General features: G+C 48.8%; 1 protein-coding gene across 3 annotated transcripts in view; it reads left to right on the top strand.

Annotated features, from left to right (window-relative positions):
* The first annotated feature begins 2,816 nt into the window (after window positions 1-2,816).
* Window positions 2,817-24,679, top strand: part of Actn1 (actinin alpha 1) — a 95,476-nt gene continuing 73,613 nt past the window's right edge. For 2 of the 3 annotated variants that reach the window (XM_090344349.1, XM_090344348.1), the window contains exon 1: window positions 2,818-3,191. In XM_090344349.1, coding sequence (XP_090200475.1) covers window positions 3,087-3,191 — 105 coding nt within the window. In that variant the 5' untranslated portion in view covers window positions 2,818-3,086. Of the gene's footprint in view, window positions 3,192-24,679 lie in introns of all 3 variants that reach the window. The other variant, XM_090344346.1, reaches the window with a different exon arrangement.

Genomic DNA, 24,679 nt, shown 5'->3' with positions numbered 1-24,679 from the left:
CTTCTCCTCCTCCTCCTCCTCCTCCTCCTCCTCCTCCTCCTCCTTCTTCTCTCTTCTTCTTTTGCCAGTCCTGGGGTCTGGGTGTGGGTTCTGTCCCAGAGCTTCTTTTATTCAAGGCTAATGCTCTCTATTGCTGAGCCACAGTACCACTTTTGGCTTTTTTCTGAGTAATCTGAGTTAAGAATCTTATGGACTTTCCTGCCTAAGCTGGCTTTGAATAGCAAACCTCAGATTTCAGCCTCCTGAGTAGCTAAGATTACAGGCGTGAGCCATTGGTGCCTGGCTGCCTTTTCATTTCTATATTCATAATATCTAGCACACTCCCTGACACACAGATGGTGCTCAGAAAATATTGAGTGAATGAATAGATACAGCATCATCATTACCCTCTATGTTAGGTTTAGAGCCATAGTTTAGAAGTGGTTATAAAATAGTCCATAAATCTGCTGTCTCTGGCTCAGAAGCAGTGCTTCCTCAGCCAGGGGCTTGTGGAAGGCACAGTGCTGATGTGACACTTGTATAAACGTGTGTGTGTGTGTGTGACTAATGATGCGTGGACCAACACTGCTGATATCGGCTTACACCAGCAGCAGCTGGCTCATCTTTCCAATCAGAGGCAACCCCCCACCCCGCCCAGTCCATCTTGGCCTTTCAAATGTTCTAATGCCAGGCCTTTTCTGTCTGGAAGCATCTTCCTCTAATCCCTTCACTCACACTGGTCTCTGGATCGACATCTTTGTCACTCTTATATCCCTCTCCCCACTTTTTTTTTTTGTCAGTCCTGGGGCTGAGCACTGTCCTTGGGTTTTCTCAAGGCTAGAGCTCTACCACTTGAGCCACAGCACCACATCTGGCCTTTTCTATGTATGTGGTACCAAGGAATGGAACCCGGGTCTTCGCTCATTCCAAGCAAGCCCTCTACCACTAGGCCAAACACCCAGCCCCTATTTTCCCCTTTACCCCACCATACAGCCTACAAATACAGTTGGGCTCTCCATTTTCACATTTTAGAATCTTCAATTCAACCAAGTAGGGCTTGAAAAACATCCTAGGGAGGGATGTTTGTGTGGCTGAACATGTACACTTCTTTTTCTTTCCCTTATTCCTTAAAATATTAGAGTATAATGGCTTGCATTAATATAACATTAGAATATTATTTGGGACATGTTCACTGGTACTGTTTTTATTTTGTTTTGTTTGGCTGGTGCACTACTACTTGAGCCAAGACTCCACTCCCCACATTCAGGTTTTTGGCGGTTAATTACAGATAAGGGTCTTATGGATTTTCCTGCCTGGTCTGGCTTTTGAACAGTGATCCTCAGATCTCAGCCTCCTGAGTAGCTAGAATTATTGGTGTAGCCAGTAGCATCCAGCAGCATTAATGATAATAAGTAATCTAGAGATAATAGAGGATGAGAGATATGCATGTCTATATGTATATCCGTTGCACCATTTTGTATAAGAGACACCAATATCTGCAGATTTTAGTATCTGCGGGCCTCCTAGAACCAATCCTTAAGCCTTGCCATCTGGGTGTTGTGTGCCAGACTGGCATATCTGTGCTCCCATCCTTGTACACAAGGTAGAGACTGTTCATGTGTTATTGATCTTCAGACTCACAGAGAAGCCCACCACAGGTGAGGTCTTCCACTTTCTGGAATCCTTAACTGCTAGGCTCACAGGTTTCCACTTTCCTTTTACTAAGCCCGAGGAAGTCTAGCCAGGTATCAGTTCTGTCCATTGTGCCCTCTTTCCTCTTCCAAAGACCATGGGCTTTGTTAGGCCGAGGAATTCTGAGCCTGCTGTTTCTTGTGGAGTTCAGTTCCTTGTGCCTCGGTTTCTCCGTGTGTTGTGTGTAAAGTGGGAAGGTGCTGTGGTGCACGGAGATCACTCAGGGCCTCTCTGCTCTCAGGGTTTATTATTATTTTTTTGGATGGTGTCAGTATCTGTAGGAGGGGAAGGTAGCTCTAGCTGAGCCAGTGGGGACACGGGGAGTCCCGCAGCAGCCCAGCGACCACCAGGGAAGCCCTTGGCAGAGCAGTCCCCTAAGACCCAGAAGAGAGCTGGCCATAAAGGACCCTATGGCGGAGGCGGGAACGTCCGGTGGCCTCTGAGAACCTTCTGCATCTGTTAGGGCAGGGATCAGCTGGGTCAAGCCGGGCGGGCAGGCGGGGCACGGGTGGTGGCAGAGTCAGGAAATGCTCAGGAAATTCCTTTCCACAGCTGCCCCTCCCCACGGCGTGTGTGTGTGTGTGTGTGTGTGTGTGTGTGTGTGTGTGTGTGTATGTGTATGCGTATGCGCGCGCCAGGTTCCCTGGGAAAGAGAAAACGAAATGATCCTCGGGTTTCCCGAGTCCCGTTCCCAGCCGGCCCCGGTGTGCGGCGCACGTAGGAGCACAGTAACGCCGGTGGCAGCCGAGCCCGGGGCCTTCCCGCCGGCCAGGAATAGGTCCAATCCCCGGTGGCTCTCGGGGCTTCCGAGCGCGCGCGCGCGGCGGCTCGGTCCCCACACTGCTCCGGGAAGCGTCCCTCGTCTTCGGTCCCCGGGCATCCGAAGCCGGTGTCACATGAGCGTCGGGGGAGTGGGAACCCGGGGAGTGGGCGGAGGCCTGCACACCGGGAGGGGTCCCGCCCCGTCCACCTCCGAGCACCGCCGCCCGCTGACGGATGCCAGGAATTCCCAATGAGAGGCGAAGGGGGGAAGTTTGGGCAACTCGGTCTGGCCAATGGAGAACCTCGGGAGGGCTCTGCCCCTTCCCCCGCCCGCCGCCCGCCCGCCCCGGCTCCCGCGGCGAGTGTGTCCTCCTCACTCGCTCAGTGTGCGTGGAGATTAGGTCCGTGCGCCCGCCCCGAGGCCGGCCGCCTTCCCCAGCTCCCGCCGAGCTCGTCGCCCGCCTGCAGCGGTCTCCGCCAGCAGCAGCAGCAGCAGCAGCGCCGCGGAGGAACCGGGCGCAGGGAAGCCAGCCAGGCGCCGCCAGCCCAGCCCAGCCCGGCCGCCTCCCTGCGCACGCCTGGGCAACCGCCGCCACCATCACCCGGAGAGACGGTGGAGGAAGAAATCCAGTCCCCGACACACCAGCACCACCATGGACCATTATGATTCGCAGCAAACCAACGACTACATGCAGCCCGAAGAGGACTGGGACCGGGACCTGCTCCTGGACCCGGCCTGGGAGAAGCAGCAGAGAAAGGTTAGCGGCGGTCCCCCGGCTCCCAAGCCCCCAGCCCGGATCTGCTCTGCCTGCCTCACTCCCGCGGCTCCAGGCTCCGAGCGGGTTCGGGGCACGCAGGGCGGAGGCGGGGACCGCGAGGCCACCGAGAGGTGGGGTGTTGGGTTACAGGCGCGGGGAGGAAGGGGGGCGCCCCAGCCCGGAGCCCGCGCGCTGCGAGCCTGAGCGCGGGGAGGTGGCGCTGCCGGCGGCCAGGTTGCCTTGCGGGAGGGGGGGGGAAGCCGTGATCCAGGCCGCCCCGCGGCCGCCGCCCCCGTCCCCGCGTGGGAAGGGACCGGAGGGGGTGCTCTGGAGACTGAGGCTGAGACCCCCGCCCGGTAGCTGCTGGGGATCGATTTCCCCTCCCTTCCCCGCCCCCCTGGCCGCCTCCATATGGCACCCGGCGGCTGTGCGCTTCCGGGGCTGCCCCAGGCTCTACCTGAGGGGCAGTTACTCTGCTCAGCAGCCCCGATCCCCGGCCGTCCTGAGGTCGGGGGTTGCAGGGACTGGCCTCTGCCCGTGGGTCTGCCTGAGTGTGGCCGGGGCCCAGAAAACTGCGGGTGGGGGGGAGCTCCTTGGGCTCCCCAGTGGGCCCTCCGGGGGCGGGGTCAGGACAGCGAACCGTTTTTTATTGCTTAATTCAGCGGGTTGCTAGCTTCCAGCTTTACCTCTGCGTCCCGCTCCACCGACCCCCTCTCTTTTTCCTGGAGAACAGCGAGTTTGGTCAGCTTGATTCGAGTTGGGGGTCTCTGGAGTGAGGAACGGCCTCAGGAGATCTTTGGGGGTGTCCATCGTTGGGAATGTCTGCTTAGCCACATTGTTGTGCCCCAGGCTGTAAGTGCAGGGTTCGCGCTTCACCACCCGGGCTGGGCCGGGGAGCTTGGCGTAGTGGACCGGGCATAGTGGCTAGCGGCAGGAAGAGGTCAGAAACCATCTGATTGGGGAGGGAGGTTGCCCCAATCTTGCCTCGGCTTCCTGCCTGCTCAGTGAGCCCTTGCCCCAGGCAGCCACGTACCCCTAACCCCCGTGCCCCCCCTCCCATCCGGTTCCTCCTCATTTCATTACCCCCCTTTCATTTGGGAATGGGGGGACAGGATGGCGCGGCCCTCTGGATAGTGCGGTTGGGGCTGGGCTTGAGGGAGAATGCTCATGTCCAAAAATGGTAACATTCATTCCCTTTTTTAAACTTAAAAGGGGGGGAGTTTTGAGAGCTGACTGAAGTTTTTTTTTTTTTTGTTTTTTTTCCAGCCAGAGGCATCCTGTATTAGGTCACTCAGGAATCCTAAGCCCTGAAACAGTGCCCTTTTTTTTTTGTACTCACTTCATCAGACTAGCCTAGGTAATTTAAAACACACGGACAATGGGCTTCCTTAAAGTGGTGACCCAAGCTGCTGCACCCACGGCTTTGGCTATGCCCAGCAGAATACAGCTAGATCTACATCTTCAAAGAACTGACTAATTTGTAATGTTGGCACTTGCTTAAATACACCCTCCTCTTTCTTTTGGCCCAGTCTGGTAGAACTGGGGGGAATCTATTGCCCCTCACTGATTGAGCTAATTTTCCAAAACTATTGGGCTATTGGTGAAACTAAAAATCGAGTGAGCAATTGGGAAATTCCTAGAGAGGACAGGGACTCTTTGATATGATGGTGATGATGACTATTAATTTTTAATTTTAAGGTAAAGCCTTCTTGAAAATAGTTTTTAAATTAGATAGGACAAGTTGGATTAGCATGGTGGAATTCTCCAGATCTCTAATGGGGAGTAGAAGAGACCTGCTGGTAGAGAGCCTTGCCCAGGAAAGTGAGAGTGATGAAGTTGCCTAAGAATCAAGCCCCAAGAAGGGCAGTGAGACTCAGTTCCTGGGAGACAGACCCAGAGACCCAGCCTACAGGTAGTACTCAGTATTATGGAATGAATGAATACATGCAAATACTAAATGCATTTGGGAGAACTCTGACTCGGTGGGAACAGTCATATGGGAAACTTGACAAGAGCTGGCCATGGCTAATGTGTGCCAGGCTATGTGCTGATCATGTCTCCTTGACTGTCCCAGTTGTTATTCCCATAGCTCTGTGAGCTAGGCATGCAAGAGGACAAGGAAACCAGGGCCACAGCCAGAAAGGTAGCCACCCCTAGTGGCCTCCTCCTTAGTGGAGGAAGGCTGGGTCTGCTAGAGCTTCTTGGGATTGGGGCAGCCTACAACTGGTTTTGATTGCAGAGTGATATCAACCCCCACACCAGGCTTGGTAGCAGGGGACTGGCAGGTGGCCCTGTGGTTCTGAATTGGAAAATCTGATCCAATCCTCAGTTATTCTCTGTTACTTTTTGTGAGCCTCAATTTGTTCATCTCCAGAATTTCTGCTCTTCCTTATAAGACTTAAAACGACTTGTAGCTTTGGACAATCTCTCCACTGACCATGACAGGCCAGTGGATTGTATGGGACCAGGGCAGGAAAGTGGGTAGAACTGTTCATTTCCAAAGTTGGGGACAGGGGAAAAATGTACAAGTCAGGGAGGATACTGTGCAGTCTCTTTCATGGAGGGAAGAAAATCTTGCTTTTAACTATGTTACAACCATGGCAGTCCATGGGACTTGGAGCAAGTCATTTACTTCTCTGAGCTTAAAAAAATTCAATGATTTCACCAATGCTTTGTGAGCATAGAGTGAGCTAAGACCATGCTTTAGGTGTTAGAAATAGGGCCCTATTCTTAGGCCACTTCCCTTAATTTTCCTTACCTGTAAATGGGATGCATTCTTGCCTTTGCAGTCCCTTAGGGCACTTATGGGTTCCAATCAAATGATGTAGTAGGAAATGCTTCCTAGGTGGAGGAAAGGCCTGCTGTGGATGCAGGTAGACGTCTGAACAGTCAGGAGACATGACTCAGGAGGCTGTGTGGGGGTGGCCATTTCTTGTCCCTTTCCAAAGAATGCTTCAGTGCAGAGTTCTTAGAGCTGGTTCCCATGCCTCCAGAGGCAAATGCAGTTACCGGGTGGGTGGGGCCACGGGAGTAAAGGAAATACTTGGGTGGGTGGGGCCACGGGAGTAAAAGAAATACTTGTTCTTTGCCTATGTTCACAGCCTCACATACAGGTCAGCTGCTCTTTCCAGGATGACCACAGCTCCCATTTCATCCCCTCACATAGATCTCACCTACACCTTTACCTATATGTGTATACCTAAGAAGGTATTAGACAGGATGGAAAGAACATTGACTTGGGGTAGGGTCCTGCCTTTATTCCTCTTTCCAGGCATGTGAACTCTTGGAGTCCCCAAATTCTTAGTTATAAAAATGAGCTGATGCAAGTTGACCTGAGATGTGTAAAATGGTTCTTCTGCTATTGAATTGTATTTTCTCTGGACATTCTGGTTGAATGTGTATTCCCATAGGTGTCCTTGAGCTTTTTTTTTTTTTTTTTTTTTTTTTTTTACACGAAGTTTCATCAATCTTTGTTATGTGAATGTTTGCTGAAACAGAGAGAAGCCTTGGCAGGTGAATGAAGGTGGTTGTGGATTAGTCCCAGATTCTGATTCTGTACATGTGTTAGGTGTCTCCCATGAGGATATACCATCTTGTTTATCGTCCATTCTGGGGACAGTGAAGCAATTGTAGGAGCTAACCAAAGACCTTGGGCAAGGTGGAGGACTGGAAAGAGAGGTGGGCCTGTCATAGAAGGCTTACTTGGGGAAGGATGTGGCTTCTAAAGATGGAATGATGAGAATGGAAGAAGGAAAGAGTTGGTTTTCCCTTTCTCAGATCCCTCACTAGTCTATATTCCTGCCTGCCTTATCTCACGCCAAGTATCAGCAGAACGCCCTGTTTTCTCTCCTGCATTCTGGGTGCCTAGCACACAACAGGACTGTTGTAGGTGGGCTGGTTAAGAAGTGTCACTGAAAATAGGGTGAATTATATCATGTATGATGTCGCTAGTCTGTTGGGTAGGAATAGAGGTGACATGCTTAATGTTCTAGATAAAGCACCCCAATCTAGGGGCTGGGTATATCCTGGCTTCACCTTCTGCAGATTAATATGCCCAGGTGCACAAGGGATCAAATCTTGGCTTCTCTGTCGACTAGCTGTGCTGTTTTGGGCAAATCACATTTGTGCCTGATGATAGCATCAGGAAAATGGGGGTGTGATACCACCCTGGTATGGTTATATGGAAGTATAAATGAAGTACTGTATGAAAAGATTAGACATACCAACAAGCATATGCTTGATGTTTAATAAATGTCAACTGTTTTGGAAGAACTGGAGTTTCTGTGACCTTTAACTAGTAGGCTTTTAGATAAGACATAGTAAGTAAATAAACCCATCTTGGAACAAGCCAGTGTTGTCTAGGGGGTTAGGGAAATTGTGTTGTTCTTGGTCTGTGATTCTGGGTTCACCTCTGGTTCATGTTAAGTCACTAAAACCTTGGATTGTTCAATTTCTGCATATACAATGATGTAGACTCCATCACCTACCCTTTCTCTACTTCTTGGCTCTCTGGGACTAAAGGATAGATTTTTTTTTTTTCCACCAGTCCTAGGCTTGAGCTCAGGGCCTGAGCACTGTCCTTGGACTTTCTCAAGGCTAGAGCTCTACCACTTGAGCCTCAGCACCACTTCTGGGTTTTTTCTATGTATGTGGTACCGAGGAATTGAACCTGGGTCTTCATGCATGCTAGGCAAGCACTTTAACCACTAGGCCAAACTCCCGGCCCCTAAAGGATAGATTTTAAAAGGGCTTAAACATGATCAGCTTGGGGCCGGGAGTTTGGCCTAGTGATAGTGTGCTTGCCTAGCATGCACCAAGACGAGGGTTTGATTCCTTGGTACCACATATATAGAAAAAGCCAGAAGTGGTGCTGTGACTTAAGTGGTAGAGCTCTAGCCTCGAGAAAACCCAAGGAGGACAGTGCTCAGGCCCTGAGTTTAAGCCAGGACTGGCAAAACAACAAATAAACAAAAACAAAAAACAAAAACCATGGTCAGCTTGAGCTGGGCACAGGTAGTTCACACATAGCTACTCAGGAGGCTGAGATCATAGGATCTTGGTTTCAAGGCAGGGAAGGCAGGGAATTCTGGGAGACTCTTATCTCCAATTAACCACAAGAAAACTGGAAAAGGAGCTGTGGCTCAAAGTGGTAGAGTGCTAGCCTTGAGCAAAAAAGCTCAGGGACAGTGCCCAGGTCCTGAGTTCAAGCCCCAGGACCAGCATCAAAAAAAAAAAAAAATGGGGAGGTAAATAAAACAACAATAACAAAAAAACCATTTACCTCCTCAGAGTGTCTCCAGGCCCCAATGTTTAGCTTCCTGCACCTTCTGGCAGCTTCTCCCACCACACTATACTGCAGACTTGACACAGCTCCTTCTCCTGCACCATGTAGGAGTGTCAAGAACAAGTGCCCACTGCTTGATCAATGATTGCCCAAGCCTGAGTGAGAATATGACAGGTAGGGGGAATGCTGAGGCCATGAGACTACATGCAGAGCCCAGCTGACTCCAGACCAGGCTGGTATGAGAAGCCTGGCTTGAGCTGTGCAGCAGATTTTCCAGTTTAGAGGAATGTATAGGACCTTCAGGGGTTCCCACTGTTCTCAACACTGGAGGTGCGTTTGTAGGAGTAAGGGGCTGGCAGGTTCCTGTAGGCTGTGAGGTCACCTTCCTCAAGGCTTACTGGAGGCTGTTCTTAGGAAGCTGATGCAAGGCCACTTCTCCGCCATCTTTTCAAAGAAGGCCCAGGGCTGGGTCCCTGGCCATTGGCCACAAACCATCCATCTGGCTTGAGGACTTGTTACATAAGACTTGGTGCCTGCTGTGGGTTTGGACCATGGATGAGGCAGCTGGAGCCTGAGGCATCAGCTGGTCATGGGCAAAGAACTACTGGTCAGTTCTAGGAGAGAGGGCTGCCCTTGAGAACGTAGGAATGTGGAGAACCCACTGTGAAGACAGTTGGGCTGTTAATTGAACCCTTTCTTCAGTGTCACATGCTCTGTATTGGGTAGGGTCTTGATTTCAGGGAGAATAGATGGGTTGAGGGCCAGGAAGACCTGGTGTCATACCAGGCTAGATGAGTAATGGTCAAGGGGATGAGCAAGCATCCAAGGCAGATGCTGTAGCTTGTCTAAGGGCAGCAGCCAGCACATGCCTGGGTAGAGGAGATGAAGTCCTCCTTCAGTTTGAGCAGAATTTGAAAGAACATTGGGACACAGCTCTGGCTGGGGAGGGCAAGACAGAAAGGAGAGGGGAGAGAAGCCTTGGGTGGGGGTATAGGGAAGACAGGACAAGCCACTGTGAGTCATCTGCTGGTGATATCCATTGTTCTCAAACATGGTGCTTTTTCCCCTCCTTCATTTGGCTTCTACTCCCTCTGCATTATTTATGTTTATGATTATTGTTTTTATACCGATACTGAGGTTTGAACTCAGGACCTAGGCACAGCCCTTTAGTTTTTGGTTCAGGGATGATGTTCTACCACTTGAGCTATACCACTACTTCCAGCTTTTTGGTGGTTACAGATAAGCATCTCATGGAGTTTCCTTCCCAGCTTGGCTTTGAACTGTGATCCTCAGAGCTCAGCTTCCTAATTAGCTAGGATGAAAGATATGAGACACCAGTGCCCAGCTCCTTCATCCCTTTCTGAGCAGCATGATCAGTTTATGAGGCAGATCAAGCTCTCCAGGCCCACACTGCTGCAGGTGTGGTTGAGGCCATGCTAGCCATTTAGCCTCTCTGAATTGGCCCCTGTCCCCATCAGCCCTGCTTTTGTCCCCACCCCCCTTTTTTGTGGTTCATGGGGCTTGAACTTGGCCTAGGCACTGTCCCTGAGCTCTTCAGCTCAAGGCTACTGCCCTACCCTTGAGCCAAGGCTCACTTCCCATTTTCTAGAGGATAATTGGAGATAAGAGTCTCAGGTCCTTTTGTGCCCAGGCTAGCTTTGAACTGGCTTTGAACCTTGATAGTCAGATATCAGCTTCCTGAGTAGCTAGGCTTTTAGGCGTGAGCTACCTTGTGTGGCTTTTTTTGTCCCCCCCCCCCCTTTTTTTTTTTTTGCCAGTCCTGGGCTTGAGCTCAGGGCCTGAGCACTGTCCTTGGACTTTCTCAAGGCTAGAGCTCTACCACTTGAGCCTTAGCACCATTCTGGCTTTTTTGTATATATGTGGTACGGAGGAATTGAACCTGGGTCTTCGTGCATGCTAGGCATGCACTCTACCACTAGGCCAAACTTGTCCCCTTTTGAGAGTGGCTAGTAGCCAAACTTCTCTGCAGGAGAGCCAGGCCCAGTTACTCATCAGGGGTCCTGCACCAGCGGGGGGTGCTTTGGAGAATTCTAACATATAGTTCCCTGGAGAAGTCATGGGCAAAGACAGCAGGCCAGGGAAAACCCCCTTAGCCTGATTCCCTGGTACTGTTTAGATGGCTTAGCCACAATCTGACTCATTCTTCAGCCCAGGTTTTGGTGTCTACTACCTCAGAGCCAGCCCCCATTGCTCTAAGTACTGTTCACCACACCTGGCCCTGGGAGGCAGGCTGCCTCAGGAGCTGGGCGAGGGCATGGGGTGGGAGGAGGGACCAGAGTGCTTCCCTTGGTGCACAGTCAAGTTTTCCCACCTCATCTCAGGATAGATATCAAGTCCCCAGCTCCCAGAATCCTTTCCCACGATGTGGGATTGAGTAGTTGGAGAGGGCTAGTCAGCACCCCACCCCCCCACCGCCTTCTGTCACGTCCTGCCCTGGTTGGGGGTTATATAGTAAACTCACACTGAGTTCAGCCTAGTAATGTGTAGGCCCCTAGGCCATGTGTGGTAACTTTATAACCCTAACCTGTCCTCCTCATGTACTCCATTCATTTGCTGCCAGGTAGCTCTAGAGGGGATGGGCCAGTACGCAGGGCTACATCCAGTGTTAGTATTCTCCCAGAAAACTGCCTCTGTGTGTGTGTGTGTGTGTGTGTGTGTGTGTGTGCGCGCGCGCGCGCGTGCGTGCGCGCGTGCGTGCGCGCTCCCTCCTCCTGGGGATTGAACTCAGTGCCTGGGCTGCTGTCCCTGAGCTTCTTGACTCAAGACTAACATTCTATTACTTGAGCCAAGTAATGAGTAGTTAATTGGTGATAAGAGACTCATGGACTTTCCTGCAGACTTTGAACTGAAATTCTTAGATCTCAGCTTCCTGAGTAGCTAAGATTACAGCTGTGATCCACTGGTGCCTGGCCTGTTTAAGTTTACAAGAAGAAAAAGATTCCTCTTCTCATTATGATGACTCACCCTTTGTCAGTATGTGCTGAGTGCCAATGGCTGTCCTGAGCCTGGGGACCGGGCTCTCTGACATGGGCACGACTGCAGGCCCAGCGCCCAGCGGGACAGGAGGTTTCCAGGATCACACAGCCAGCACGCTGTGGTGCTGGTATCTGAAGCCAGGCCGTCTGGCTCCGACGTTTGCACTCCTCACAACTTTTGCTCTGCTGCTTATAAAAGCAAGTGCCTGTGTGGGTAGGAACATTTAACCAAAGACAAATGTATACAAACAAAACTCCAGCAGTGGAGATGTTCTGGAATTTGAGAGTGGGGATGATTGCACAACCTTGCAAATATATTCAAAGACCACTGAGTTGTATACTTCAGAATGGTGCTGCTGATGGTATAAGAACCGCAGCACAATTTTGAAAAACCTAAGCTAAGCGTACATCATATAAAGATGACAGTTGCCTGTCATCCCACCTTCCACGCATGAATACTGACTGCTCAGGTGTTTTGAAGGCACCTGCCATTCCTGTCCTTAGGCAGGTGTTTTCCCCCTATTCCTCTTGCTCACTGTTTAAGGCTAGAGGCCTGGGGTCACTGTGACAGAGGAAAGCTGAGAAAGAAAGTCATTAGGAAGGCGGCTTTCATAAAAATCATGGTGTCTATGTGGCCCTTTTCTTAGAAGCTGCCTAAGAATAGATGACAGATAAGCACAGGGAACAGAAGGCTGGGGAGGGTGGGGGAGGCAGGAGTGGCTTTCTTCATCTCCCCAAATCTCAGTGCTTGGGGAAAAGTCCTGGTGATCAAACAGCTAAACTCTGTTGGCCTGGGATTGCTTCTCTCTGCCTGCAGTCCTCAAGATTAGCATTCTTTAGGGTCCCAGGCAGGCATCCATGGGGAGGCAGTGGCACCTCTCCCAGGAGGTTGCCTAGCAATCGCAAGAAGGTGGCTTAGCCTACTACAGAGGCGGGAGGAGAATAAAAGGCAGCGAGGATGGGAACTGGGCGTAGATACGGAGGATGCTGTTCCCCTGGAAACTGTTGAAACAACCAGTTTGGTCCTTGGCTACCTTGGACCACTTCTGGAGCTGGGATCTGCTCTGCACCGAGAGTCAGGTCAGGTAGAGGATGCACAGTGTGTCAGACATTCACAGCACTGTGGTGAGGGATGTGGGATGACTATCCTTCTTCACAGATCAGAGAAACAGAGTCATCGCCTCACAGCAGCACTGAGCAAGGGCTGGAAATGAAGGCAGCTGGTGTACTCCTTCCTTAAAAGGAAATGTTGGTTTTAGTTCAGAGCATTTCATAAAACCAAGAGGTTTACCTTGGAAGGTCAAGGTAAACACTGTTCACATCCTGGGAAGGGAAGAGATGAATGATGGCAAGCTGGCCAGGAGAGAGATCTATTTTCTGTCAACTAACCAACCTACCAGTATTTATCAGCAATGTCTTGGTTTTTCAAATAAGTAAAAGGACTAATAGTTTTTGCGCTGATTGGAGGTTAATTGGTCTGGATTATCTGTCTATCCAGTGACTCTGTGTGGTAGGGGAGGTACCTGTTAGTTTTTTGTTATAGACAGGGAAATTAATACCCAGAGATGTTAAGCAACTTGCATGAGAGGGACAGGCTAGTAAAGCTGAGTTACGAATGAAATTAGTCAGACTGACTTCAGAATTCTATTTTTTAACCAGAAGTACAAACACAGTTATGCTATTACTTTTATTTCTTGACAGTTTAAAATTCTGATTTGCTAAATTTGTATTTTTTACCAACTCAGGGAGCACAAACTTCCAAAGGTTTTATAATCTTTTTGCTCTGGTGTTGCCTTCGTAGCAGCGTGTGTGTGTGTGTGTGTGTGTGTGTGTATGTGTGTGTGTGTGTGTATGTGTGTGTGTGTGTGTGTGTGTCCTTAGCCTTGCACTCTAGGCCTGGGTGCTGTCCAAAGGTTTTATAATCTTTTTGCTCTGGTGTTGCCTTCGTAGCAGCGTGTGTGTGTGTGTGTGTGTGTGTGTGTGTGTGTGTGTGTATGTGTGTGTGTGTGTATGTGTGTGTGTGTGTCCTTAGCCTTGCACTCTAGGCCTGGGTGCTGTCCCTGAGCTCCTTTTGGTCAAGTCTAGCACTTTTATCACTTGAGCCACAGCTCCACTTTTAGCTTTTTCTATGATTTAATTGGAGATAAGAGTCTCACAGACTTTCTTGCCTGGTCTGGCTTTAAACCTCAGTTCTCAGAGCTGAGCCTCCTGAGTAGTTAGGATTCCAGGCACCCAACTTCTTGTTTGGCTTTCTTATTCAAAGCTCGTGATCTACCACTTGAACCATAACCCCCACTTCTGGTATTTTGTTGGCTAAGTAGAAATAAGAGTGTCTTTGATTTGTCTCTCCAGTCTGGCTTAGAACCTTAATCGTCAGTGTAGCTAGGAAAACAGGTAAACAGGTAAGGGCCACAGATGCCTTTGTGTGTGTGTGTGTGTGTGTGTGTGTGTGTGTGTGTGTGTGTGTGTGTGTGTGTCTGTGTGTGTGTGTACGTGTGTGTACTAGGGCTTAAACTCTGGGTTTCATGTTCATGTTTAGTTTTTTCAGTCAAGGCTGTCTCTCTACCACTTGGGCCACACCTCTGATTCCCTGTTTCTGTCTTGTTATATATATGTTCACTTGGTCCTTTGTGCTTTCCTGGCAGCCCTGATTGCTTGCTGTCACTGAAACTTGACAACTTCTGGTTTCCAAATCTTCTTGGTCTTATCTTGGGGCTAGACACACAAACTGTGGTCTGGTTTCATGTTGACTTCTCCTTTAAATTTCCTGTCTGCCGGAGGAAATGAATCTTAGCTACTTGGGAGGCTGAGATCTGAGGATCATGGTTTGAAACCAGCCCTGGCAGGAAAGTCCATGAGATGTTTCTCCAATAAACTACTTAGAAAAAGCTGGAAATGGTGCTGTGGTTCAAGTGATAGAGTGCTAGCCTGAGCACAAAGAGCCTTAGGGACAGTGTCCAGTCCCTGAATTCAAGCCCAGAAACAGCAAAACAAAACAAAACAAAAAAAGACTCAAACTTTTCTATCACTTTTTAAGGAAATATTGGGGTAGAACTTGTACATGCTAAAACTGTCTGCCTACCCCCAGCGGTGGCTAGATTCTAGGGAAGAGGGAAGATGGGGGAATTTAATTGAGCCTCAAGTCTTAAACGTAAATGAAGCAATAAAAACAACTCAAGGTGGTATGTAATCATGTACTCATTTTGTGATTCATGGGTGTTTTTTTTTAGCATTTATGATTTCACATTGATCATTATGTGATTTCTCCCCATTAATCATAATGAGCAAACCTGAGAAGTAGTATTTTAAGGCTCAGAAGAGAGAGACTTTGACAGCGTCTTGGCTCAAGTAGAATGGCTTGGAGTTGGTTTGGGCCATGCCTTTGACTGGGGTGTCTGGAGGCTAAAGGGGGTAGGCACGGGCCTTTCCAAAGCCACCTTTCTTGGTTGGAACAATCTGGACAATGGCAATTAGGTTTCTCAGTATTTATCAATAGGAGGTATCATCTTCAGGAGTAAACTTCAATCCTCTTTACCTGAAGTTGTCCCTTTACCCCTGAAGTTGTCCCTTTACTCCTGAAGGACTCTGCTTCTTCCTTGTTCTGGTGTTACTTGCCTCCTTGGCTCAGAGAACCTTCCTTTATGGTCATCAGGGCAATCAAACAGGCTTTGAACAGGCAGCTAGGCTCAGGTTCATTTGGATTTAAAATCCTCTGCACATGAAAACTACAAAGCTTGAGCCTCCAGATTGAAAGTAGTAGAGGGGACAATGGGGCTTAGGTTGGCTTTTTGACACTGTGGGGCTGCTCATTTGGGTACCTACTGGAAAATAGCCCGTCTTGTGAGAGGATATTCTGGTATCTTGACCACCAACTTCTTGTCTAATGCACAGCAGTAGCAGCAGCAGCAGCAGCAGCTGACGGTGTGAAAACCAAAGACCTGATAGGTCAGCCTTGGGTAGGAAAGCAGTCAGGTGGGGGATGGGAGTCTCTTGTCTCTGCTACCTTGTTGTTCCTGTTTCTTGGTGATTGAGACTTAAGGGACTGTTTGGAGCTTGGCCACAGGTCACAGGATTGTAGGTGGAATCCAGGCCAGGACTTGGGAGAGGAATATTTTTATGGGCCTAAAGATTTATTTTTTTAAACAACCATCTGCAAAGCTGGTTATAGCTGATGGAAGTAAGATGGAGCGGTGTTCCAGCCCTATTTTCAAATCATCTGTAGGTGAAATGATTGGCGGGGGTGGGGGGGACTTTGAAGTGGGTGGCCTTCCTCAAGCAGGTTTCTTGCTGGAACCTGGCTTTCTATGTTGGACAAGGCCCCTCAGGGAGCTGGGCTTGTGGGTGGAAGGGGACTGTGAAAGCCAGGCTCTGTCTCTTCTTCTTACATCCCATGTGGAGATGTCCACATATAACAGCTTGTAGTTGGGGGTGGGTAGAGAAGTAGACCTTTTAGTCCTTCTTAGTCCAGGCCCAGTCAGGGGAAACAAGATCCCTGCCTGGCCTGTCAGCATGGCTGTAGCCTGTCTGTGTGCCTCTAGCTCTCAGAAACCCCTCTATTGTTTTTGGCTATGGCCTTAATTTTGGCAGAGGAGCAGTTCCCTTTAAACACTGCAGACGCCCTCCAGATAATACATAATGGCACTTTCCAGTCAAGTTCCCGATATTTCGGAAGGGACTTTCTTTCCAGGAACCCAAAGTGCTTTTCCAGACTCCTCAATGGGAGCTGGGACGTGGGGAGGTGGTTTATGAATATGTTTTCCGGGAGGCCGGGAACTGGGGCCAGACCTTGGTTTCCTGCCCTTCATCTGGGTTGTTGGTAGTTTGGAGGTATCTTTATACACACAAGGTCCTGAGGCCTCTTTGAGAAATTTAGATTTTTTTCCCAGAAGTAGGTCCAAACAAAAAACCTATCTTCTCTTTTCTCTTTTACCTTCTCTTTTTTTTTGTCTTTTCCTTCCTTCCTTCCCTCCTCCCCTCCTTCCCTCCCTTTGTCCCTTCTCTCTCCCTTGCTCCCTTTCTCTCTTTTCTTTCTTTCTGTGATGCCAAAGATACAACCCAGGACTCTATGCACACTAGACAGGGCTTAACCACTGAGCTCTATGCTAGCTCTTTTTTTTTCTTGCTTTTTTTTTAAAGTTAAGCAAACATAAATTTAGAGATGGATCATACATTTTTTCCCCCCTAAATAAAGAATGCTGTTGGGAACTGAGTCTGGGGTCTGCCACCTGCCTTGACTGAGACTGAGACAGAGAGACCACATTAGCATCTGAGGACTCCCAGCTGGGGACCTGCCCCTGAGCTTCTTTCCATGGAAACTACAATTGGGGAGAAGGCTCAGCTGAGGCCTATCTTGTTGGAACAGGGCCCCTGGGCATGAGTGTGCCAGGGAGTGGACACTGGGCAGGGTTATAGCACTGAGCACCTTCCCCTCCTCCCTTGTACAGCTCCACTCTGGTTCTGTGCTAGGCTGGGCACACTTTACAGTTTCATTCAGTGCTCACACCTGTCTGAGACAGCTGGCCAGAGCTGAAGAGCGTTTTGAGGGGTTTGGAAAAAGACCTTGAAGACTCAGGTGGTTACAGCATGTATCTCTAAAATTTCTGATTTTTTTTTTTCAGTCAGAATCATACTACAGCCCAGGTTGTCTGAGTGCTGGCATGATATGCAGGTATCTCCTGGACTTTGCTGCCTAGGCTAGCTTCAAACTGCAATCCACATAACTCAGCCTCCTGAGTAGATAGGATTACAGGCACGAGCCATCAGCACTTGGCATCCCTTAGCCTTTTTGCTCAAGGCTGGCACTCTACCCCATGAGCCACACCTCTACTTCCAGCTCTTTGGCTATCAATTGAATGTAAGAGTCTCACAACCTTTTCTGCCTGGGCTAGCTTTAAAGTGTATTCCTCAGATTTCAGCTTCCTGAATAGCTGGGATTATGGGTGTGAGCCTCTGGTGCCTCACTTTATTACTTCTTGAAGAAGCAACTACGTAATAACATTGCTGTGGGTTTGGGAATACTTCTGAATGAATGCATAGTTTATATCTCACAGTGGATCCTTGGAACATTTTGGGAGTTACTGATAGTTAGCAGGACAGAAGCTGTGCTCTGACTGGAGGTAGAGTTTTAGATGAGGCCAAAGGTGGGGGCCATGGTAAGCCCCTCTTGGCCAGTAGCATTCCCAGCAAGGGAGCCAGTAGGGTTACAGCCTTGTCACCCTTGGCCCAGTCTGCTTTCCTTACTCCTGCCTCTTATTCTTCCCAGGCTCTTTGTCACTCAGCCATTGCTAATGCTGAATTAGTGCCTAGGCCAGAGAATTGCTGGCGAGAGAGCTGCAAAGGGCAGCTGTGTTGGCAAGGCTGCTGGCAGGGTTGGTACAGCCTCTGGGGCACCTCCATGAAGCTCTGAGCACAGTTGGAGAAGTCTCAGGGGCAGACCAGTGATCCAAGGCTGCCTGGATGATGTAAGGTGGGTTTGGGGTCTACTGGGCCTCTGACCGATTCCATCCAGCTTCCTGGAGACCAAGCCTACTCAGTGGGTATGTCTGGCCTCAAGTGTAGACAGTTATGGGCCAGCAGGGAGGGGCTTGTGGGAGCTGTGGAGCTAGATAACAGTGGTCTGAGTCCTGAAGGGCTGGTTTGGAATGTTCCGAGACCCAACGCAGAAGTATGGCTGGCTTTTTGGAGTCAAGACGGAGGCAAGAGGCAGGGGTGATGCAGAGTTTCTTTGATGACCTCAGGCCCTACCACCCTGCGTGGCACTCTTCCCTTCCATGTGTGATCGTGAGTGGAGGGAGCCAGTGCTGACCTTCCAGCTCCCTTGTAGACAGTCCTACTGTTTTCTCCTGGCCAACTCCCTCCTTCAGACCCCCACCTTCACCAGTCCTGGGGCTTGAACTCAGGGCCTGGACACTGTCCTTGGACATTTTTTGCTCAAGGCTAGTGCTAGCCACTTGAGCCACGGTGCACTTGGGCTTTTTCTGTGTATGTGGTACTGAGGAATCAAACCCAGGCTTCATGCATACTAGGTGAGCACTCTATTACTATTACTAGGCCACACTCAAGGCCCCAGAGCCTTCTCTTGAGGGGCTGGACATGCTGGCTTGTCCCTTATGCCCTGACCTTTACTCCCAGGATAGTGAAGTCTTTGCATTTGGATGGGATCCCTGCTTCAAAAACACTGTGGATTTGGAGATTTCAAAGGAAGTAAAATCTAGATCTAAGTTTTCCTTCCCCCACTAGTCCCTATCTAGTCTCTCAGCAAGGGCTGAGCTTCTTTCCTGGGGGTGGACATTACTGGCTCCTGTGTCTTTAAATTTTGATTGTTATTATAAGGGTGATTGATATATAGAGAGGTTACAGTTACATAGATCAGGTAAAGAGAACATTTCTTTTTGGACAGTGTCACCCCTTTCCCCTTCTCCAGTTTTCCCCTCCCATTTCTACCCACAACTTGTATAGTTTATTTTCAACAGAGTATCCAGTGAGTACAACTGAAGAAATGCCTCTTTAATACACAGCATAGTTCATTCTGTAGGTGTGGCTGTAGAAACAGCCTAAGTAAAACAAGGGATTCCACTGAAGTTCTCTCTTCATAGGATGCTCTTCTATGACAGGGATGTTTCAAAATCTATTTCCTACATCAGAAATCCTTGCTACTCAAGAGGCCCATATCTGAGGACCACAGTCTGAAGCCAACCTGGGCAGGAAAGTCCATGAGACTCTTTATCTCTGATTTAAACTACCAAAAAAACCTGGAAGTGGAGCTGGGTGCTTGGTGGCTCATGCTTGTAATTCTAGCTACCCAAGAGGCTAAGATCTGAGGATCATGGTTCAAAGCTGGCTAAGGCTCTTATCTCTAATTAATCACACACACACACACACACACACACACACACACACACACACACACACAGCCAAAAGTGGTGCTTTAGCTCAAGTGGTAGAGTGCTAGCTTTGAGCAAAAGGAACTTAGAGAAATCACTTAGGCCCAGAGTTCAAGGCCCAGGCCCTATCAAAACCAAAACAAAACAAAACAAAAAAACCCCAAACAACAACAACAAAAACAAACCTGGAAGTAGAGATGTGATTTAAGCCTTTTGCAAAAGAAGCTTAGGGACAGGGCTGAATTCAAACCCCAGGACTAGACCCCCTCCGCCGAAAAAAAAAGAGACCTAGCCAGACTCTGGTGGCTCACATTTATAATCTAGCTACTCAGAAGGCTGAGATCTGAGAATAGCAGTTCAAAGCCAGCCTGGGCACTAAAGTCAGTGAGACTCTTATCTCCAATTTACTAGCATAAAACTGGAAGTGGAGCTGTGGCTCAAGTGGTACAGCACTAGCCTTCAGCTGAAGAGCTCAGGGACAGCACCTAAGCCCAGAGTTCAAGCCTCACAACTAACCAAAAAAGAAAAAAAGGAGACCTATTAATGTTCCTATCACCCTAATGATAAAAATCCATAGATATCTTCAAAATCCACTTAGTATCTATGTCTAGTTCCCTTCCATGTTAAATATTCTCATAAGTGAAAGCATTATAGAGATATTTCCATGCTTCTCATGAGAGTGCCTCTCTTTAGCCATTGCATCCTGGGTGGTGTACATCTAGACAGAACTATGGTGTCTCCAGCAGGGCCTTAGTTTATCTGCCTTCTCTACTCTTTCTCTTGGAACATTGGGTATGGCATTTGGGAGAGGAGTGGCAAGGCTATCCCTTTTAAATGATTAGGGCAGATAGCTGCTTGGCAGACACTGGTTCTGCTCCCAGGAAACAGTAAGAGTGGTTTTAGATGATGGCCCAGGGCTTCAGGAGACCTCATCTCTAGTGTGAGTTAGCACTGTCTATGGTTGCTGGTCAACTCATACCTTAAGCCTCATCCGTATACCAGAGCGCTGGATCCACAAGATAGTAGCAAGATGGTGGAGGGTGATAGGATCATTCTGCCAGGGAGCTCATCTCCAAGGTTCTGGATGGGCCCAGTGCTCTGAATCTCAGCCCATCTCCTGGCACATCTCCGGGTGACCTTGAGGTTGATCTCTGAGTTTCCCAGACTGCTCTGGAAGCTTAGTCATATGGAGGAAGTCTGTAGTATCCTCAGCTTTCAGGAATTTGCCCTCCCCTTTAGGGAGGGCATGTGCCTGTCCCCTCTAGTGTCTTTGGCCTTCTCTGTGACTCTGGAAATGCCTGCCTAGGGTGTGGCTCTGAGTGGGGAGGCAGGTGTCCCAGGAGGGTAGTGCTAAGGAGGCCTTATTTGGGGTTTGAGAGGCTTCCTAGCTCCACCCCCAAACCTGGGTGCTCCAGGTGTGGTCTGGGGTGGCTCAGAAAGAATGGGAGAATATCCCTTTTCCCTGCAAAGTGGATTGCTCGTAATCAGCTCTTTGTGTTGTTTTGGCTGACACCCCAACACTCTCTCTCCCCTCCCTTCCCACACTGGGCTGGGAATGAAGGTGGCCATCTCCGCTCTATAGGGCTCTGTAGGGCTGAGTAACTGTGGCCAGAGTCCTGGAGCAACAACTTTCATCCTGGAATTTGCTTAAGAGTTTGGTTTCAATAGGAGGCCTGTTTACTTTTGTGTCCCAGCTCTAGTACTTCTCTCTTTTGCAGCAGTTTGAAACCATTCAGTCATAGTATCCCAAGCCACAAGAACTTCCACCATCATGTAACCCCTACCTCTCAGATGGAGAGACTCAGCTGCATAGTGACACTTGGATTTGGCTAAGGACATTGTTCCAAGTTCCTTCTTTGTGGGCTTGGCTTTGTGAGGGTCTTTGTTCTGAATACACAAACCTTATATTCTGAAGTCATTCTGCAGGTGAGTCCTGAAACACCTTAACCTGGCCATTGTGCTGTGAGTGCAGGTAAAACCATATGGCTTCTGGCCAATGTGGGGGTGGTCCAGTTCAGGTCACTTTCCCAGGTGGAAAGTAATGATTGGCTGGTTCCAGAGCTTTCCGTTGGGGAGGGCAGCTGGGACAGAGAAGCAGTATAAGGGCAGTGGTGGACTGGCGGCTGCCTGAAGTCTGTGCTGAGTCCATTCATGGGCTCTGGTCATGAATCGTTGGACCCACCGTTTGAAGAAAACACTCCCGATACTTTTATCCTCACTTTACAAAGGCAGATGAGGCTTAGCGTAATGAAGTCACTCGCCCCAGGTCACACAGCTCTTGGTAGAAGCTGAGTGTGGCTCCCAGGGCTGTCCAGCCCAAGTCCACATAGCTGCCCACTGCCCTGACTGCCTCCCTCTGCCAGCTTCTTCCAGCTGGCACTGATCACCAGCTGTCAACCCTAGCTGGAGCAGGGCTCCATTATCGGTGGCAGCAAGTTTCTACCCTCCCTGGGCGCCACATACTTCTCCTCTGACTTGCACATTCCAGCACATTCCTGACCAACCAGGAAGTGGCTTTCTCTGGTCATGGAGACTTAAGTCCCAGCACTGTATCAGTGGGGGAGGAGGAGTGATTCAGGACCAGGTTAGCGCTTTTTATCTACCCTTCTCTTTGCCTTCCTCCTTCTAGTCTAGTCTGTTGTTCCAGTGATAGCCCAACACTGTCATCCCCTAGTGTGGTCTTGGAAGTGAAGCTCTGCTGGGCCCTCTTTTTTTTTCTTCCAGGGAACTCATGACTGGCCTTGACTTCATTGTCTGTCCTGAGCTGGGCACCCTGGGCTGCTTGTGGGTCTGAGGGAATCCCAAGCCACCATCTTCTGAAAGAGCTGAGATCTGCTACCCTACCTTACTTCATTTCATCCCCCCACGAGGCAGGGAATTCACAGGTGCATGAATCACACACAGCCTTGAGACATTAAGTAGCTCACAGAGATCATGGTGGACACCAAGGTCCATGACATCCAGAGTGAGCAGAAAGCAGCAACTTATACAGAAATCAAAATCGAAATTACCAGACACTACCATCAAGATCTAACATACTTGCAGCTTGGCCATAGCACTCTGGAGCTGGAAGGGCTGCCTGGTGTGTCTCTTTGATGAAGCTCCATCACTGGCTTTTTTGAGAAGAGGCCAGACAGAAAACGTTCACCAGGCTTTTGGGACCTCTTACATGTGACAGCATGGCTGGGTTTGGGGCAGGGTCAGAAGGTGGACACAGTGATGTAAGAAGGGTAGGCAGAAGCCAGTCAGCCCACCCAGGGATCCAGACTTACTTCTGTGATCCCTTCAAGTGAAGTTTTAGTCCCTGTCATCACTGGACTTGACAGGGACTGGATCTGCTATACACTATTAACTAGTCATATGCAGTCAGGTGCTGCTGCAAGTATGTGTTGATAGACCAATTAGAGTATAATGGAAATAAGTCAATTCCTATTGCCTAGTATTCGTGTGTATTTGCATATTTGCATGCATGCGCATGTATGCCACTCCTGTTCCTCAACTTGTTTTGCTCAAGGCTAGTGCTTCTCTACATAGCTCCAATTCTGGCTTTTTTTTTTTTTGCCAGTCTTGGGCTTGAGCTCAGGGCCTGGGCACTACCCTTGGACTTTCTCAAGGCTAGTACTCTACCACTTGAGCCTCAGCACCACTTCTAGCTTTTTTTGTTGTTGTTGTTATGTATGTGGGGTACCGAGGAATCGAACCCCGGTCTTTGTGCATGCTAGGCAAGCACTCTACCACTAGGCCAAACTCCCGGCCTCAATTCTGGCTTTTTTTTTGGTGGTTAATTGGAGTCTCATGGACATTCCTTTCCAGGCTGACATTGAACCATGATCCTTAGATCTCAGCTTCCTGACCAGCTAGGATTTCAGTGAGCCACTGATGCCTGGCTTTGCCTGGTATTTGTACTATATCTTTTCTGTGCACAAATATTTACTGTTGTGTTCCGTGTTCCAGTTACCTGCCGTATTCAATACAGTATTATGTGATACAGGTTTGTTGCCTGGGGTCAATAGGCTTGTACCCCTTCCATTTGTGTATGTACATTATAAACTTTGGTTAATCTCAACAGTCAACCAACAATGCATGGCTCAGAATACATCTTCACTCACTGAGATCTGTTATTTATATCTATCTATCTATCTATCTATCTATCTATCTATCTATCTATCGAGAGATATAGATATAGTATATAGTATATATGGTATATACATATAGCACATATATATAGCACATTATATATAGTATAAATTATATAAGGCATGTCTATATTATATATAGTATATATGAGATATAGTAGATATATGGAAGATATAGTATAGGTAATAGATATTAGATATCTATATCTATATTTTATATCTACATATAGATACATATGTTATACATGCATATATATATTTCTTTATATAAATGTAGATATGCATCAATCTCTACTGCATGACTGACTGTAGTAGTAATAATAATAGTAATAGTAGCATTCTGGTGCTCTGTGCTTGGGATTGTTCTCAGTCTTTTACAAATAAGCATGGCTTTCCGCTCATGAACCCACATAACCCTCACAGTAACTCTGGGAAGTGGAAACTTGTATACTCATTGTGGAACTTTGTGGGGAATCAAAAGCTTGGAGTGGTTTAGCACCTTGCCCAGAATCTTGCAGGTAGTGAGTGACAGGGCTAGGATTTGAGTTCATGGTCAACAGGACCATGATTCTCTTGAAGACAAGGACCTCAGCCCTGGTCTTCTGATTCTGTCCCACTAGGGACTCTTAGACCATGATTCTCTTGAAGACAAGGACCTCAGCCCTGGTCTTCTGATTCTGTCCCACTAGGGACTCTTAGAACAGGGTCTTGGATCCTGCCTCTGGAAGGGAAGTGGTCTGTATGTTGGAGGGATCACGTCATGGTTCCTGGTGGAGTATGAGGTTCCCCTGGGGTAAAGTTCCTCCCTGAGCTTCCTGTTATCACTTCTTGTCTGAAGGGACAACAGCATGGCTGGTTTTGGAGCTGGGTCATTGCTCAGAAAAGCTCAGCCAGGTAGACTCAAATATGTAAATGTAGATAGAAGCCAGTCAGCCTCTCCCATGCCTCTGTGATGTCTTCAAGTAAAGTTTCTATCCCCATCATCACCTGGACTGTGAGGGGAGACGTCAAGGGCAAGGGAAATAGGCAGGGCTGGGAGACTCCCTGCTTTCCACAGCCAGGAACGTCTGTGCTGGAAGCCCCTCATTGCGAGATCAGCATGGCCGTTATGACACACATATCATTAGATGTTTTAATTCCTAGGAAGGGATAAGATAGCAGGTAATTTAGAATTTAATAAAGGCATCAT

Source organism: Megascapheus bottae, chromosome 14 (assembly GCF_031878675.1).
Source record: "Megascapheus bottae isolate mThoBot1 chromosome 14, mThoBot2.hap1, whole genome shotgun sequence".
Classification (NCBI taxonomy): domain Eukaryota; kingdom Metazoa; phylum Chordata; class Mammalia; order Rodentia; family Geomyidae; genus Megascapheus; species Megascapheus bottae.
Note: the sequence above shows the minus strand (reverse complement) of the source record. Positions and strands in the feature narration are given on the sequence as shown.